This window comes from Accipiter gentilis, chromosome 10, assembly GCF_929443795.1.
Source record: "Accipiter gentilis chromosome 10, bAccGen1.1, whole genome shotgun sequence".
NCBI lineage: Eukaryota > Metazoa > Chordata > Aves > Accipitriformes > Accipitridae > Astur > Astur gentilis.
Window position 1 is genome coordinate 5,254,506 of NC_064889.1, and position 16,528 is coordinate 5,271,033.

Genomic DNA, 16,528 nt, shown 5'->3' on the forward strand with positions numbered 1-16,528 from the left:
ACCAGTATATTATACATCACTATCTGGTTTCTTACAGTATTCTTTTATTCAGACAAAGAGAGGCCAAATGAAATGGTCCATCTCTTTTTCTGCCTTGACAACACAAATAGACTGTCTGGTTAGTCAGAGGCACAGAAAATGTGAATCGAACAATTTTGTTTTCAACTTATTTCTCACACTGGAGGTTGAAACCAGCAAAAATCAGATATGTTTCCATAATGGCATATTCCCTAGTGGCTCATTATATGGGATTTGTAAGGTTGTATTGAAGAGAAAATTAATTGAGAAAACGTCAGGAATTGAAAGGGGAGACGATGCAGAACGCAGATTTCTTATCTCTGAAATAAACAATCTGGAGGTGTATAAAAATGTAGGTGCAAAGAAAATGTTGAATAAGCTTCTATTCCTAGGGTGTCTACTACATGCTGTAGCATCAGAAAAAATGGTGTGTATTTTATATCAACACAGACAAAAGTACAGCAAGACAGAGAAGAAAAGACATGCTGTTACAGCATATAAGATAAGAAGTCAAAGAGAAAACCGTATTATAGTAGCTACTAGAAAACAAAACAGAAAAATACATTACCTTCTGAGGACTCAGGTTAGAGAAGTTAGAGTCCAAATTAAAGCTCAGCATCTGAAGGCAGAATCTGAGGGCACCAAATCAAGTAGAGGACCTGATCCAGAGATTAAGTTATATAAAGCACTAAAAGATCACTTTCTTCCCAAATTAACTGATCTTATATGTTATTTTCTGGACTTCAAACCTTTAGCTGATACTCTGAAGGAAGGTGATAATATTGCTTTAAAGGCTAAGAAAGACAGAAATGATTTTTCATCACATAGCGACATGCCGCTCTTAAATACAGAGTTTAGGAGATTCGTAGCAGTACTGACAGCTACATTAGAATCAGTATTACCTGAAGTACTTTGCACAGCCTCAGTGAAAATTAGTCAGAGACGACTGCTGTTAGATAACTTCTGTATGTTATTGATCATGAGATGTTCAGATATAATAATGTTAAAGTTTTGTGTACTGTTTTCATTGAAGAAGGAAAAGGCTTGGGGTCATCTTAAGTGGAAATTCAGGAAGGAAACATTAATCGAAAATGTAAGAAATAAATGGACTGAAGTTGTACTCTATAAACTCTTAGAACCCTCCCAGCTTTCTAGACAGACATGGAATAGTTATTCACTGTTACCAATCCCGTTTGCATTATTCTGGAAACAATTTGTACAAGAAGTGAGGATAAATAAACCAAAACCATGTTTAAATGCAAACAAGTTAATTTATCAAACAATGTTATCTTTGAAGGAAATCCTGTTAGTGATTCAGACTGCTTCAAACCCATTGCATCTGAGAGCATTTCAGCTTCTAAAATTAATTATTTCAATTCACAAGCTTTGTGAATATGACATTCAGGTCAAAATGAGACCAGGCTACAAATTCAATTTAAGGTGGTCAAATGCCACAGGAAGTTCAGGGTAGCCAACATTACATATAATTTAATAAAATAGTACAACGCTCTCTAGCAACCCTTGCTTACAAAATTAAGCAAGTAGTCCTGTGAGCAATAAAGCTAAGAAAACACCAGTTCCAATGGATCAGATCTTGTGGTTGGAGTCACTGGAGTCTAAAAAAAGTGTTACATGTATATGCAGGGATGAGTAATAAGGTCTCTCTTTTCCGCTTGACTCCTGTTTTCATGAAACATAAGTTCTCGTGTCTTTAAAATTACCTCTCCACCAGTTGAAAGGTTGTGGAGGGAAGAAAAGTGGAAAACGCTAATTTCCTAGGAACCTCCACTAAAATATGATTACACAACAATTAATTATAGTGTTAACGGCAAAAATTCTTTTATACCTGAGGATCACGTTTTACTTCTAGAATCTTGTAGTAAAGGTCTCTTCATAATGTGTTGCAAAAGTCTTCTGATCACTTGCAGAACAGACTGCTAGCCATTAGGAGGAAATCTCTTTATAGACCTGAGTAAGAGGTTGCTCAATGTATAACCTTTTTTCATTAGTAACCCAAACAAACACTGGGGCAAAGTACAATGAAAGGAGAAGGAGAAATGGCTGTTCAAAGAAAACAAGAGGATTTCTCTGTGCTGCATAATCTTCTGATTTATATTGTTAAATACCAAGCGGGAAGAGCAATGGGAAGTCCATTTGGTAGCACTTCCCATTTTAAAGGTAGCTTCAATGTTGTGCAACTCCTTCATAATTTACTGCACTAAAAAAAATTTCCTCCTGTCCCTGCATTTTTACAGAGCAGTAAAGGGGCTCTGATAGTACGACTCAGTTACTTGAAAATGGAAAGCAGAGAAGAAATGGGGGAGAGAACTTACCACAGTAGAAACAGTGTCTGTGCCACTGTTTTCGATTCAGAGTGTCCTGCCTAGGAGCTACCGAACTGACCAGAGTCCAGGCAGAAAGGGAAACCTGAAAGGCTAAAAATTCCTGTTCAGCAAATTTTGTATCAGTATAGAGGTACCTAGAAGGGACTGCCCAGGGAGAGGGAGAGCTTTAGCCAAGTGTGGTTATGGATTTAACATTGGACACCCAACTCATTCTACAACAAAAAAAAGAACAAAACAACCCCCTCAGTTATGTTCCTTTGGTATTTAGCATCCTTTCAGATTCAAAGGACATCAAGCTATTTCTAGTAAAAACTGAAAAGACTGTGGATTAGTTTGGATAAGAGTTTTCACTTGTACTATGACCATATTCAAACCCAGGGATCTTAATGAAGATTTACGGGTATAAGTTTGGGAAAAACCCTAGAACTAAGTTGTGTTACGATCCTCTGGCAATATTACTTAGATTACCAGGATGCATATGTTCACTGTACCTATCTCTCAGTTATAATGCCTTTTGTTGACATCTTTATATTTAAATGAAAAGATGGTTAAGATTAGTGAAAAAAGTGCTCCTTTTCAAGAAGTACTGCAGTATTTCCTGCACTTTGGGGGAAAATGAGCAAACAAAAAAACCCAAACGTTCATGCCTAAAGATGTTTAAAAAAACCCAAACCTTTTTCATTGTTGTATGTAACGTTATTTGCCTGTGCTTATCCAAAGTCTGTTCTTGCTTTTCTTGTGATTGTAACCTGTTCAACATAATCTGTATGTAATCTGAGAGATGGATTTCTTGATAGCAAAGTACCAAATACAATTTTCGTGGAATACCGATAGGCATGTTGCTACTCAGTTCCATGTTTGGGACTGATACTCCACAAAACCTTTCACCAGGACTTCTATAGCTAGCTAAGAGTGCGTAAACAGAACCTGCAGCTGTAGGACCTGAAATAACAAGAAGATACTGCTGTTTTCATCCCCCAAATTAAAAATATGACCAATTTCTAACACTTCTAAATGCACCTCTGTGTCAGTTTGTGTAACACTTGAACATTCTTTTTCAGTGTACATTAAAAGAGACTTTTCAAATTATCCTCTCAATGTAAGTAATGATATTTTGACTACTACAACTTTTGTACAGGCAAATGATGGCCTGTAAAAAAGTAGGCATCCACTGGTGGCATTTTTTAGCAGGGCTCTGTAATTTGAATCTATGTTGTATGTTCTCCATCACAGAATTTGCTGCTGTTTCAAACTATTCAGTCATTTTCACCAGTTCTGGAGAGTCTAGGAGAGTTGGATTAGTGTTTGCTCTCACTGTTGCCATATTGACAACTCAGCTAAGACAAGCTTATTTTAAAAAAGCTGTTTCTAACTCTTATAGCTGTGAAAATCTATCTTGAAAAGGTGACATGACTGCCACTGATTCAGTGATGTGAATCACTCTGAAACATTTATTTTGAGAAGTTTGTGCTACCTGCTAATCTCAGTGAGGATCTAGCTGTGAAATGTAATGATAGCAATTTATAAATTGTTTTTTAAAAGCATTTAGAAGCACAAATTCCATTGATTTGGGAATAAAATTTTTGCTCCTGAATTATTAAAGCACTTGAAAAAAAATTCCTATTAGCTATTTCTCTGCTAATAATTCTAACATAAGTATCCAGGTAAAATAATTTCCAAATAATCCAAACCTATCTTATGCCTTTCCTTTGAGAAAAAAAAAGTTTCCAGTTTTTCACTGTAGCTATATGTTGTCTGTTTAGAAAAATACCATACATTGTTACGAAGTGCTGTTAGGCATAAAACAATCAGTACAAGGGTCCTACAACGTTTGAACTTGTATTTGTTTGACCTACAACTGTGCTACAGGACCAAGGCACACCACCACCACCACCAGAAGTGAGCTCAGTTTACGTCGCTGCATACCTTTGAGCGTGTAGCTCAGGAGACACATTCCTAGACAGAGCACCCTCAAGGCTAATGTGGACCTCCTCCAAAACAGCCTCTTCTGGAGCCTGTGTCTGGCTGAGACATGGGCTTAGGAACAGGAAAAATTTCAAGTAAGAAATTTGATAAGAGTCTGACATTTATCTTGCCTGCTTTTGTGTGCACAAAGTACCACTGCTGTATTAAGATGGAATGTATTTTAGAAATCCACCACAGACTCATACAGTAAAAAAAATTAAAAAAAAATCTCCCCACAATAGAATAATGAAAAATAATCAGACAGTGGGGGAGGTAATTATTTTCTTAATGTTTGCAGAGCGCTCAGACATTATAATATAGAAGACCCTATAAATGTACGTTTACTATCTTTGTAACGTATAACTATGCAAACTTCGAGACCTCCAATGTTACTTTCCTGTATCACTCCATTGAGTAAAACAGAGGTAGCATCTGAATGGCAAGTGTTTTTTAACGTGTTCTCTCATTTGGCCAGACACTAGGGGTTCAGAAAACTTAGGTCAATATCAATGAACACCCTTACAGAGTTACTTCTAGTAGAAAGTTCTCCATTTTTAGAAAGACAAAAATAAACTAAGAGGGGGTAATGACACTGAGTGAGTTCTGAGGTACACCTTTAACTAAAAATTAATTAAGAATCATATGTAACTGCTTTTTTTTCTTTTTTCAAAATTTAGTCTGAGGTTTAACATTCTTATTGGCCTTCTCTGCTGCACGCTGAAAGTCAAGTCTGGCTGCATCATTTACGTATCTTGGTTTACTGTTCCCTGCTAAGGGGACATGATTCAGTGTGACTCATTGATCTGTTAAAATAAGGCTTCTTCCAGTATTAACTTGGGCCAAAACAAATCTGCACAGAGAGTAACAAAACCCAAGTTCACCATCTTTGCAGTTTTCTGCAGTTTTTAACTGAAACTGCTTTCTGGCAGTACAGTTGTGACAATTTAGCATAATTTGGTGCCTCTTTATCAAATTATTCTTGCTTTCTTACAACTGCATGTTATAGAAACATCCTATAGTGAGGGGGTTTTTGGATTAGTAATTTTAGAATAAAAATTATTGTAATAGTTTTATGTTGGGTAATTGCAGTTTTTGTTCTACAAGCACTAGGTTATACATCACACTGCTTGCCAATTATTTTTTGTACTTTTGAAACCTACGGTTCACTTAATTGAATGATGCATTAAGAACAAATGTGCAACAAAACATTGTTCATATTCAAAACACGGAGGAAAAGAACGTCTTTTACCTTTTGTCAGCAAAACCATCACTTCACCCTGCAGGTCTTGGGACTTTGAGTTTTCTTTTTTTCTTAACAAAACCAAAATCCAGTTGTGGTCACGTAGGGATTATATTATCTTGCTGGAAACATATTACCATCAGCACTGTAACTGCAGATAATTACCTTTAGAGCAGTCCTCCTATTCACATTTGCCTCAATTGCTGAATATTCATTTAACTAACTTTGTCCACTTTAATACCTCATGGTTGTTTTTTGAGTCACAGAGATATAAATTACTGCACTGTAAAACTTCCTGCCCAGGAAGAACAAGCTCTGCCTTCTGGTATGTGCACCTTTTAAGCACATGTGTTTTGGTTTCACTCAGGAGTTGTTGTGGTTAAAGAGAAAATGAGAGTGTGGAGGCAAAATGTATTTGGATAGCAAAACACTTTAGTCACAGATGTTGCAATGTTATCAATTGCACCACTTCCCTGTCATTTGGAAGACGCGACGCCGTCTGGGAGAGACAGCGTAGCAGTTCCAGCCATGCAGTGCGTGGTTCTGGGGTCCCCTGGGCTCATCCCCACTCCCTGAGGTTGCAGAGATGATCCTGGACTCTGCTGCAGGCTCTTGGGGTTCCCCCGCGCCCCCAGCATCTTTTCTGTACTATGTTTACCTCTTAAGCGTCCTCGGCTACAGGATTGGGCCGCTACAGGACCTCGCTGACGATCAGCCCCTTCAAACCACACACACTCATTTCCTGGTTTTCTGTGCCATCGTTGGAGCTCACCATCTGCTTCTTCGGGCACTTCTGGACACGTTTGCACCGTTGCTCAGGACACGTGGTTGCTCATACTTCATCTCCTTCTACTACAGCAAAAAGTTAGTTGAAGTTCATGGGCTTATGCTAGTAGCAACGCTGACTACCCCAGCTCCTGCTAACAGCTACAGGAATCCTCTCTGTTACAGAAATAAAACATCTTTGCCTCCTGTTAAATAAGTAGCTTATGCAGACAGAAAGGGCCAAACATGACATTCTGGTTATACTGAAAAAACATGTATCCACCTCCCACTGAGAGGCTTCTCTTAAAATTCAAGCTTACTCCATTTCCAAATACCTTTCCTTCTAAATGCAGTAACTAAATGTTTTCCAAATCACACCCACACTTACTAATCTCCTATCCCTAGGCAGCCACTGTGAGTTCACAACTTATCCTCTGTCTTCCAATTTAAAAAAAAAAACACCAAACCATCATCAACACAGCCATGGGAAAGTTCTGTCTGTGCTCAGCAGCCACTGAAATCAAGTTTCTCAACACTCGGGGCAGATACACCTCTACCATAGCTTGTCAGGCCAAGTTCAGGAAAAGTTTTAACTAGACACGGGCAAAAAGTTGCCAACTGTAGTCTTGGTTGGTAAATTTAAAGCAAAATATCATTATTTTGTCAGACAACATACAGATAAGTATTTTCTTTTTACTACACTGAAAATGGGCCAGCTGTTACTAAGTGAAAATTAAAGGGAGGAAAGAATTTAAAAGGGAGCAAATATATTATTAGCTATACTGAGACTATGCTGAATTTACTTACTTGAACTTCGCAATACTGCATTCCAGCTGCAGCAATCAAAACAGGTGACTGATGTAAAAGCGTGGAAAAAACATGGAACAGCACAAGTCTTGTTTAAAGGCTCTATATAAACAGAACGCAGCCAGATCTTGGGTGGCACACAATTTCAAATTAAAAAGAAAAAAAACCCAACACTTCTTTTAAAAGGAACTTAAAAGTCACCAGGTAGTCTTAATTTTTAGCACTCTGGATTTAAAAGTTTACAGTAGAGAGCATCCTGCTACAAGAGAACGTAAAAGGCAACCGGTGCATTTTGATTATGTAAACTTAAATACACAAAGACTGAAATTGCTGGTACACATGAAGTATCAGACACTATTCTAAACCAGGGATTTTAAGATTGCTGAAATTCAGTTCAAGATGATGAGACAAGCTGAACTTGTAACTGGACAACATCTCTCTAAATCAAAACCTTTTCTCTAAGAATAGAAGGCAAGGTACTTTTACGTATTTTTCATCTTTATTTCATAAGCACTTTTTTATTTTTCTCTAACGATTTTCATTCATTTTATCTAGTAAAACCATTCAGTTCTGTAAACAGTACTCAAGTCTGGGCAGGTTGTGCACCTCTCGAAATAAAATCCAGGAAATGGTGGATTTTACGCATCAGTATTTCAGTACGCATCAGTAGTTTTTCTAGACTGTTTCACATACATAAATAGAGCACATCAAAGTACTGTTTCTTTCTACACGTTGGTATTTGGACTCCAACAGCCCTTTGTGCAAACCATTCTCACTTTGGAAGAAAGAGGCTTCCTTCAATTGCAGAATTCCATCAAATATCGTCTACCTGCAATTCTGATGTGTACAGGGGATTACACAAAATGCAAAGCTTTCTCGCAGCTATTATATTAAACTCTATTCCAACTACAAGATTCGATAATATTACCAAAACAATGTTTATGTTTTGGAAGGGGCTTTGCTTGCAAGATGTCCACTCTTCCAGACTTCTCAGCTTTCTGGAATGAAACAGCTCACTGAAGGATTAAAAACATATTTACGCTTGGTTTGCTTTAGTTGAACCAAGATGAATAAGAGTCATAACGGTAGTATAACCATGAAGCAGGTCATCCTTTATGTCATTACATTCTCTCAATACGAAATTCCCAGTAACTATTCGATCACATCCTATTTCCCCATGTCCGAAAAAGCCAAAGAGGGGAACGTTAGGAAAAAACTTCCTAAATGCATCCGCTTCCATATTCCTTTTGGTTTTATAATGCCGATAGCCTCTGCCAACACACGCAAACATGAAGCCAATGGTGTTACGCTCGGGGATGTTTGCTGCTTTGAGACGCTGCATGGCGGCTTCTGCTGTCCTCTCATCAGCTACATCCTGGTCTAACAAAACAGTGGCACTCTGGATCTGGGGACCGCTGAAAGCCAGCCCAACCACACCGCAGGCATCGCCGGGCTGGGCGTTGTTACTGAAAGGCAATAGGCACCGAGTTAGAGAACCTTCCAGAGACCACTTCCGACCTGACTAAACTTCTGCTGTGGCAGAAGTAGGCTTCAAAGCAGACCGACATCCTAGTGATTCTGAAAGCCACCCATAGCTAAAAAACAAACCAAAGCCTTCAAATTTTAACAACTTTTTTTTTTTTTTTTTTTTTTTAAGCAACCTTTCACAAGGAAAAACTTTCATATCCATTCCCAGGGATTAAGCATAAGCCTACCTTTCAAATGCATGCCAAATTCAGCAGTTTGTTTATGTCACAGCTCTGTAATTCCAACTAAACTATTAGTTAAACTTAAGACAAGCAAAGGTAGTCGGCATTTACGTATCAAACCAGGGCAACAGTCAACAATGGCTTCAGATTCCCGTTGCTTTAAGTGTCCTTGGTTAGCCAGGACACGCTGGTTTTAGTAGTTACCTGCTTATGCTTTATTAGCAATAATTTAATACACGGTCAGCTCTCTTATCTGGAGTAATGGTGCAGCTGGCATACATTAGATGCAAGAAGAATGTTGGGACTGCTGCGGAGTTCAGACCTACGCTGGCATGAGAGGAGCCCGTGGCAACGTCTGCACTGCGCACCCCTGCACAGGACGCTCCAGTGAGGATGCGCCAGCACCCGCGATTCAGATGGCACAAAGGGCTCTCCCCGTGCAGCAGAGCAGCTGGAGCAACTGGAGCCCAAATCGGCCCTGCAGGGATCCTGGCGAAGGGAAGGGGTTTAAGCTAGATGAGATCTAGCCCAGTCCTGTGAGCGCCACGTCCTTCAGCAGCAGCAGCAGCATATTAGGTGTGCTCCTGAGGCACGGTCCGGTTTGCGTGTTCAACTACTGCTCTGTAAAGCGAGCCAAACCCAGGCTGATACAGAAACAGAATGTTCACGTAATTGGTCTCTGCCACAACGAGTGATAATTTATCTGCAAGCCAGTGAGTAAACACAGACTGCAATAAACACATAGGGTATCTGAAGCTGGAAATCTCCGTTGCAGTGGGCTTCTCCTAACTGGGTTTCCAGAATCCAATTTGTAACACAGTCATACAAAGCTTCCAGCTTTTCTGGCTAGATCACAGCGTAGCAGTTGGACTTCATGATCTTAAAAAAAATAAATTAACATTTTACTACTGTTAATGGGCGTTTCTAGTATGACATAACTAAACGGCTACGGCTTCTGCAGTGTTTCTCCCATTTTAAATCTTCTTTACAATTTACCCTGAAAAAGATACCTACTTCTCAGAGGTCAGTGATGTAAAGCTCTCCACTTGTCCCCCAGCCAGGATGATGCTCTTCTCATTCAAAGGATTGACTATTTGATGAAGAAATCGAGTCGCTCCAGACTTCCAGGAGTTGTAGCCAAACAGAAGAACCACCCGGAGATCTGGGTTATTCTTCAGACCTACGAACAAAACCACAAACACCAACCCTCTTATTTTGAAATCCTGACCCCTGAAGTCCAACCATCCTAGCCTCTCCTCAAATAACACATCACACCGTTAGTGATGGCTTTCCATTGCTGCAATTGGGAAAAGAAGACACAAGTTGCTCAGGCGTTCAGGAGCTGGGCCGCGTTCCCCACGTAAGTGAGAATTTCTGAAAAGAACCTAGCAAGGAAAAGAAGGCTGCGCCTGCTTCCTCCAGCTTTCAACGTCTTTAGTGGAGCATTTGAATTTTACCACAGCCTCTGAAGGCACAGCTCCTCAGTTTTACTTGGCAGCCTTAACAGTCCCTTTTACAGGTAAGAACCGAGTGTCTAGGTTATTCAACAAGAACCACAACACAGTAAATAACTTTACCTGAAAATTAAATACATTACGTACATCAGCCAGTTGCTTATCCCAAGGCAGAAACTCTCAGGTTCCTAGAATACTCAAGAAACCCTCATTATATTACTCTTCATAAATGATCTACCCTGCCGAGAACACAACATGAGGAATGTAAACCGTATTTACTGAAATAGGCTGTGTTCCATTCTACCTCTCCTTGCTACAACACCCGCCTTGGGATCTAAGTGCAAAGTTATTCTGGAGAAGAAGAGAAGCAGCTCCTCCCCACTCATTTCTAAACAGCAGTGATGGGAATCATTCCCAAGGGCACAAACTCATTTATTGTTCTTTTTAAGCCATTAGAGGTTGCCTAAAATGGAATAGCTCTGCTTGGAACCTAACTGAGGTAATCTGAGATCAATACTCAGGATAACTTAATCTGAATACTTTAGAGAATCGGAAGAGCAGATGCGCATAATTACCAGCTGCAGCCTGAGGGAGCCACAGTGTGCTCTATGAATGGAGTTAGAACATAAGCTGTTGTTTCCATGCTGACGCCTGAAAGAGCAATACCACACTTCACAAAAGCCCAAATAAAGGGGGGAACGAGGACATACCTGCTTCAGCAAATTTACTTTCATCGAAGACCCTGTTCTTCAAGTCTTTTGAAAAATGGAAGGTATGAATTTTCACCCCATCGATTTTTGGAAACAACAGAGCAAACCCAGCTTCACCCTCTTCAATTTCTTGAGGTTGATTGCTGCTTGAACCCATAGGGGTAACTACAAAGATACAAAACCAGACATCTTGTGTTCAGTCATTCCAATACTTTTGTTTACACTGCAACACAGATTAAAAGAGGCAGAACAGCTCAGATAACGTAAAACGTGATCGTTCGTTTCCGTAACAACATATGTAACTGATGACTGGTATGATTTTTTTGTTGATGTTTTGGTAAGATGAAGCATGTCTGAGTCCTTGCTGGCTATAGATCATGCTGAGCTGACTTCGGACAAGGAGACATGGATGCGTTTGGACATTTCCCCCCCAGCCACACCAAATATAAATCAGTTGGAAAACAAGCACTGCGCAATACAGCTGCCTCAAGCCCTCCTGCCAACTTCTGCAGGTAGGCAGAAATACTCGGATTTTTAAGGACCACAAGCGAAACGGAGAAAGGTGTTATACAAGCGTGTGATGACAGTATAAACCAAACTGACACAAATATTGGGAGTGTATTATTGAATTATGGTAGCAATAACAATGAAATACCCTACTTATGCTGTGGGAAGAAAATTTAAGGCGAGAAACTAGGAAAAATCTTTCTAGTGATAAAAAGCGAAGCGCTAGAAAAAAGACTGCCAAAGGAGGCTGTGGGTTTTCCACAGTTGCTGCATACACCTCCCGCTAGGCCATAACAAACCAGCACGTACTGAGGATGTCCTGTACGATTACTCACAATGTGACTCTGAAAAATGCAAATAAATCCAAGGCGCGGTCAATAACTACAATAAGGTGCCAAGAAAAACTGCAATAAGCTGCCTGCTCGTTTAAATCAAGCCTTTTAATTACAACTGCATCACACGAAGTAAGAATTCAAGCTCCGTGTGACTCAATAGCGACACCGCGAACTCCTGAAAATTGAAGCTAGCGCCGAACAAGGTGGGAGCAGCACATGGTAATCGCTGTGAGAACTCTCCCGTCAGTCTGCAGGACTACGCTTTGAAAAAACATATGAAATTGTGATAAACGGGAACTAGAATAGATGTGCGATAGGCAGGACGCCTCCAAGCTCACAAAATCGCAGGTTTTCCTCCTACCTACGATCCCCGGGGTGACCAGTCCGAGAACCTGACATCGCTTTGGCAACAATTTTTCGAGTGCGATTGCCGTTTCTTTACTGTTTCTTTTCCGGGCTGTTAAAAAAAGACGAGAGAAAAGCGGAGAAGAGTAAAAATCAGTTGTTCTGAACGGCGCCGGAACAAGCCCTGCAGCCAATCCCACCCTGTCGAACCAACGCTGCCTGTCGGTGGCTGCCCCGTTCCCAGCGTGGCAAATCTGCACTAGTCGGTGAGAGCACGGCACTGCCGGCACGCCAACAGAACCGACGTCCTCCAGGGAGCGGGGAAGGAACTCGTCTACGTCTAACGAGCCGCGCTTCCCGCCGCAAACGTAGAACGACGCGGTCTCGTTTTCCCGCCAAGGATTTACTCTCCCTGGAGCTCGACGTTCGTTCGGAGGTCTCCCTTTCGGCCGGGTTTCCCCCACGCGCCGCCCTTACGCCCGCAAAGCGTTTCTCGAAAGCGGGAGCGAGTGGGTCGGGGTTTTACCTTTCTTCTGCTCGTGGCACTCCTCGTGCCCGCTGAACGTTTCCGCGTCGGCTATATAGAGCACGGTCTGGGGCAGCACGTGCACCTTCTGCGGAAAAAACACGGGGAGACGAGACCGCGCTATAACCCAACCGCCTCCCCAGCGCCCCGGCCTTCCCCCCGCCCCCGGGCGGCGGCGGCGGCGGCGGGAGCCGAGGAAAACCCCGCCCACCCGCCCACGCCCCGCCCACAACCCCGCCCCTCCCTGCCGCCCGGCCCCGCCCCGCCCCGCCCGCCGGCCCGCGGGCGCGCGCGCGCGCGCGCGCACCCACCCACCTCCAGCTCGCGGGCCAGCGCGCGCACCAGCGCGTGGCTGTCGGCGGGGCCCGGCTCCAGCGCCGAGACCCAGGCGACGCGCTGCCGCCCCCGCAGGATCCGCCGGGCGCACTCCCTCCACAGCCGGCACACGCTGCAACACACCGCGGACACGGGGCGCGTCGGCCGGGGCCGCACCGGCTCCCCCACCGGCTCCGCCGCCTCGGCCCACCACCCGCCGCCCCCCCTCGCTCCCCCGCCCCGCCCCGCCTCCCTTACCAGGCGGCGCGCAGCAGCGCCTTGGTGGGCAGGAAGCCGAGAACGCGCTCCACCACCTCGGCCAGGTTGCCGAGGACGAAGCCCCCCTTGGCCGCGGCCTCCATGGCACCGGCACCGCCGCCTCTCTGCGTCACCCCTCCCGCGCGGGCTCTTCCGGTCGCGCGGGGGCGGGGACGGCCGGAGCCGCCGCACTGCCGCCCCCTGGCGGCCGGGAGGCCCCGCCCCGCCCGGGAGGCCCCGCCCCGCCCGGGAGGCCCCGCCCCGCCCGGGAGGCCCCGCCCCGCCCGGGAGGCCCCGCCCCGCCCGGGAGGCCCCGCCCCGCCCGGGAGGCCCCGCCCCGCCCCGCCCGGGAGCCAGCAGGGAGACAGCGCACTTCTTAAAACGGTTTTTATTCATAAACTTGATGCAAGTTTACAAATTACTGTACATTGCCAAGGAACTCCGCCATGAGGAACGCAACCCAACCCCCAAAGCATGCGGCGACGGTGCGGGGTCTGCCTGCCTGCGGGGGGGGGGGGGGGGGGGGGGGCGCCCCACGGGGAGCCGCCGGCCACGGGCAGGCTTCCCCCAGCGCCCACGGGCACGGCGGGGACATCACCCACCGTCCATCCGCGCCGAACCTCACCCCCGTCGTTTCCTTCGAGCTAAAAACGGGATCTAGAAGCAAACAGGCAAGGACCCGGGGGCGCCTGACAGAGAGAAGAGCACAAAGTCGACAGTCAACTAAAAAAAAAAAAAAACAAAAACCATAACGAAAACATGCTTCTGCGCTTCTAAAAAGTGCTTAGTCCGTGGTATGCACCCTTCGCTCGGCCCCAGGGGGGTGCAAAGGCCTAACGACTAGTACTACAACCAAAACAGAATCGATGTAGGTAAGGCAATGAAATAAGAGCGTAATTACACAGACCCAGATTCATTTCCTAACAGAGAAAGAACAGTTCCCCTTCGCCTTTCAATAACAGAACCACCGTCGATGACCGTGGCAACATTTCTTAAACCTCGGAATCGGATGACGTGGTTTCGTACTTTATTTATTGTAGCTTTTATATAAAAAAAAATTTTCATTCAAGGACTTTCATCTCGATTTGTGCCAATCACTTTATAAGTTCATTAGTTTACAAATGATTGCAACAACCCGTTAATAAAATGGAACACCTAAAAAGGTTTTTAGTACTTTAAATAACTTCAAGCTTCATACTGCGGCTCTTCTTGTTAAGGAGGTTGAGCCAGCAAGTAGCAGGAACAGCCCAGCAAGTTCTGATGCCCCAGTGGAAGTGACTAGTTACAAGGTTTTATTGGCACAGCCTTGCTCTGCTTAAAAAAAAAGAAAAAAAAAAAAGAACAAAAAAATCAACCCAAACAAAAAAAGAAAAAAACAGCCAAAAAAGTTAACATAATCTAAACAAAGAGCATCTTTTCCAAGAAACAGTTCATATTCTCATACAGCCATGAAAAATGTTTAATGACTTAACATACATGTGGTTTTTTCCTATATCATTAATTTGGAAATACTACAAATGCTGTCATTTTAGACCAGAAAAAACTACTGTGATTTGCAAGACCTGACATTTCCTAAAACAGTATTAAACAATGTATTAAACTTCTTGGCTTTAAATGAAACGATACAACGCAAGTCTCTGCAGTCTGCATTTTGCAAAAGGTAAGAAATACACAAAAGTGTGTGAACAACTCACTCCTATTGAATGATCTTTAGTAACTCGATAGCCTGCTGCAGGGAGCTTATGCTTTCAAATAAAAAAAAAAAAGGGAGAAGGGAGGGCATGGCCCAAATATGCTTAATCCATAAGAACAAATACGGTAAAGGCCCAAACTGCTCAGTCCAGATACCTAAGAAGAGCGGAATGGTAAGGCTGTAACTTATACTTTACGTGTCAGTTGACAGATTATCCACTAACTTATCTAATAGCTAAAGTCTTCAGTACAGCTGTTATAGGGGCACTCATAGCTTGAGTCTGTGTGTTGGAAAACATAAAAAAGAGCTTGTTTTGTTGACATTGGTCCAGGTATATGACAGTCCTCAGTGTTAGCCATCTTCTTTTGGAGGAGTGTACCAGCCTACAGAGAACAGAGAAACGCATTAGGTACCGACATCATTATGTCAAGATGATCTTGCCATCTTAGTCTCAATTTGTGGGAGATAAAAGCCTAATCCGGCTCCTTCCTTCCCTCTTAAAGTCAGCCAGCTCAGCGAGACCGACTGCCCTGAACGCTAGTGGGTCTGCAGCAGGAAATAAAGCATGTGGCATAATCCAGGATCAGACCCGGTATTTGGGCGTGAAAATTAAATACTTCCAAGTTTTGGGGTTTTTGTGGCAGCAGCTAATCCCGAGTTGGATGAGCTGGACATCGACAGAGGAAGCTGTTTAAGGAGGAACTTTGCTGCAACAAAACCAAATAGAAGAGAAGTACAACCCCTACATCTTCAAGCCACTTAATGCACAGACATACAAACATGACTACACTGGGATACTTATATACAAATTCCACCTCGTTTAATGAAGTTAGGCATGCACAAGTATTTTTGAACGGTTTATCCTGCTTCTGCAAATCTTGCTGTAGGAATAGGCTCAGAAATGTCGGTTGAATAACTTGCCTCCTAATAGGATTTGGCATGTTTAGCAGTCGAATCATATCTGATCAAGTGCACATAGTTTTTTCTAGCCACCTCCAGATCTCCAATCTTAATTCTCCTGGCCGCTATTGTAAAAATGACTCTAAATTTTTGTACAGTGAATACAGGGCCTATTTATGTTGTCCGAGAGAACAGGTAGCAGCTATAAATTAAAGACACCTTTTGCAGCAGCAATAAATGCTATGAATGCTTTGTGTACAGCTCCTGATGCAGCAGTAACCACTGTAGTCAAGGCTAGCACATAGCTAGAAGCAAACAAACAGAGAGCCATGCTGGCTTTTGTAGAGACTAAAAAGCAAAAGACTCAGTTAATGGCAAGTTCAAAATATCATAAAATTGGAAAGCATTTCAAAGTAATTATCTTTGATCTTCCTCCCAAGAGTAGAGAATGCATTATGTTCAATTTTAGAGGTAGGGAAACCGAGGTGCTCACTACAGTCACACTGCAATATGCTCTCATGTTCACAGCAACAGGAATTCCCAGAGGGCACCATGTCCAACCTGGATCAAAGAACATCACGAAGCGGTAACCGGGACTAACCCCCTCATCATGAGACCAGGGTACCAATTCTGCTG

At 43.1% G+C, this 16,528-nt stretch overlaps 2 protein-coding genes across 4 annotated transcripts in view; both read right to left on the reverse strand.

Annotated features, from left to right (window-relative positions):
• Positions 1-7,343: 7,343 nt before the first annotated feature.
• FBXO22 (F-box protein 22) lies at positions 7,344-13,436 on the reverse strand. 2 transcript variants are annotated; one of them, XR_007507389.1, is made up of 8 exons: positions 13,300-13,436; positions 13,042-13,174; positions 12,727-12,814; positions 12,217-12,312; positions 11,014-11,178; positions 9,864-10,029; positions 9,054-9,728; positions 8,535-8,606 (listed from the first exon to the last, which is right to left on the reverse strand). XR_007507389.1 is itself a non-coding variant. In XM_049811489.1 (7 exons), exons 1-7 carry the CDS (start codon positions 13,401-13,403, stop codon positions 8,177-8,179), a joined length of 1,182 nt encoding a protein of 393 aa, XP_049667446.1. In that variant the 5' UTR covers positions 13,404-13,436; the 3' UTR covers positions 7,344-8,176. The 2 variants fall into 2 exon arrangements, 1 of the variants encoding a protein (XP_049667446.1); XM_049811489.1 differs by lacking the exon at positions 9,054-9,728 and having other exon boundaries at positions 7,344-8,606.
• A 244-nt stretch (positions 13,437-13,680) lies between these two features.
• UBE2Q2 (ubiquitin conjugating enzyme E2 Q2) overlaps positions 13,681-16,528 on the reverse strand; it is a 54,182-nt gene continuing 51,334 nt past the window's right edge. For both annotated transcript variants that reach the window (XM_049811948.1, XM_049811947.1), the window contains one exon: positions 13,681-15,375. In XM_049811948.1, coding sequence (XP_049667905.1) covers positions 15,344-15,375 — 32 coding nt within the window. In that variant the 3' untranslated portion in view covers positions 13,681-15,343. The remainder of the gene's footprint in view (positions 15,376-16,528) is intronic.

Bases quoted from the DNA above. Each gene is read 5' to 3' on its own strand.
- FBXO22 (XM_049811489.1), bottom strand. From the start codon at position 13,403: ATGGAGGCCGCGGCCAAGGGGGGCTTCGTCCTCGGCAACCTGGCCGAG. The intron at 11,179-12,216 runs GTAGGAGGAAAA...GTATCTTTGTAG, and splicing joins GGTCACCCCGGGGATCGTAG to TTACCCCTATGGGTTCAAGC. The intron at 10,030-11,013 runs GTATGTCCTCGT...TTTTGTTCGTAG, and splicing joins AAGTAAATTTGCTGAAGCAG to GTCTGAAGAATAACCCAGAT.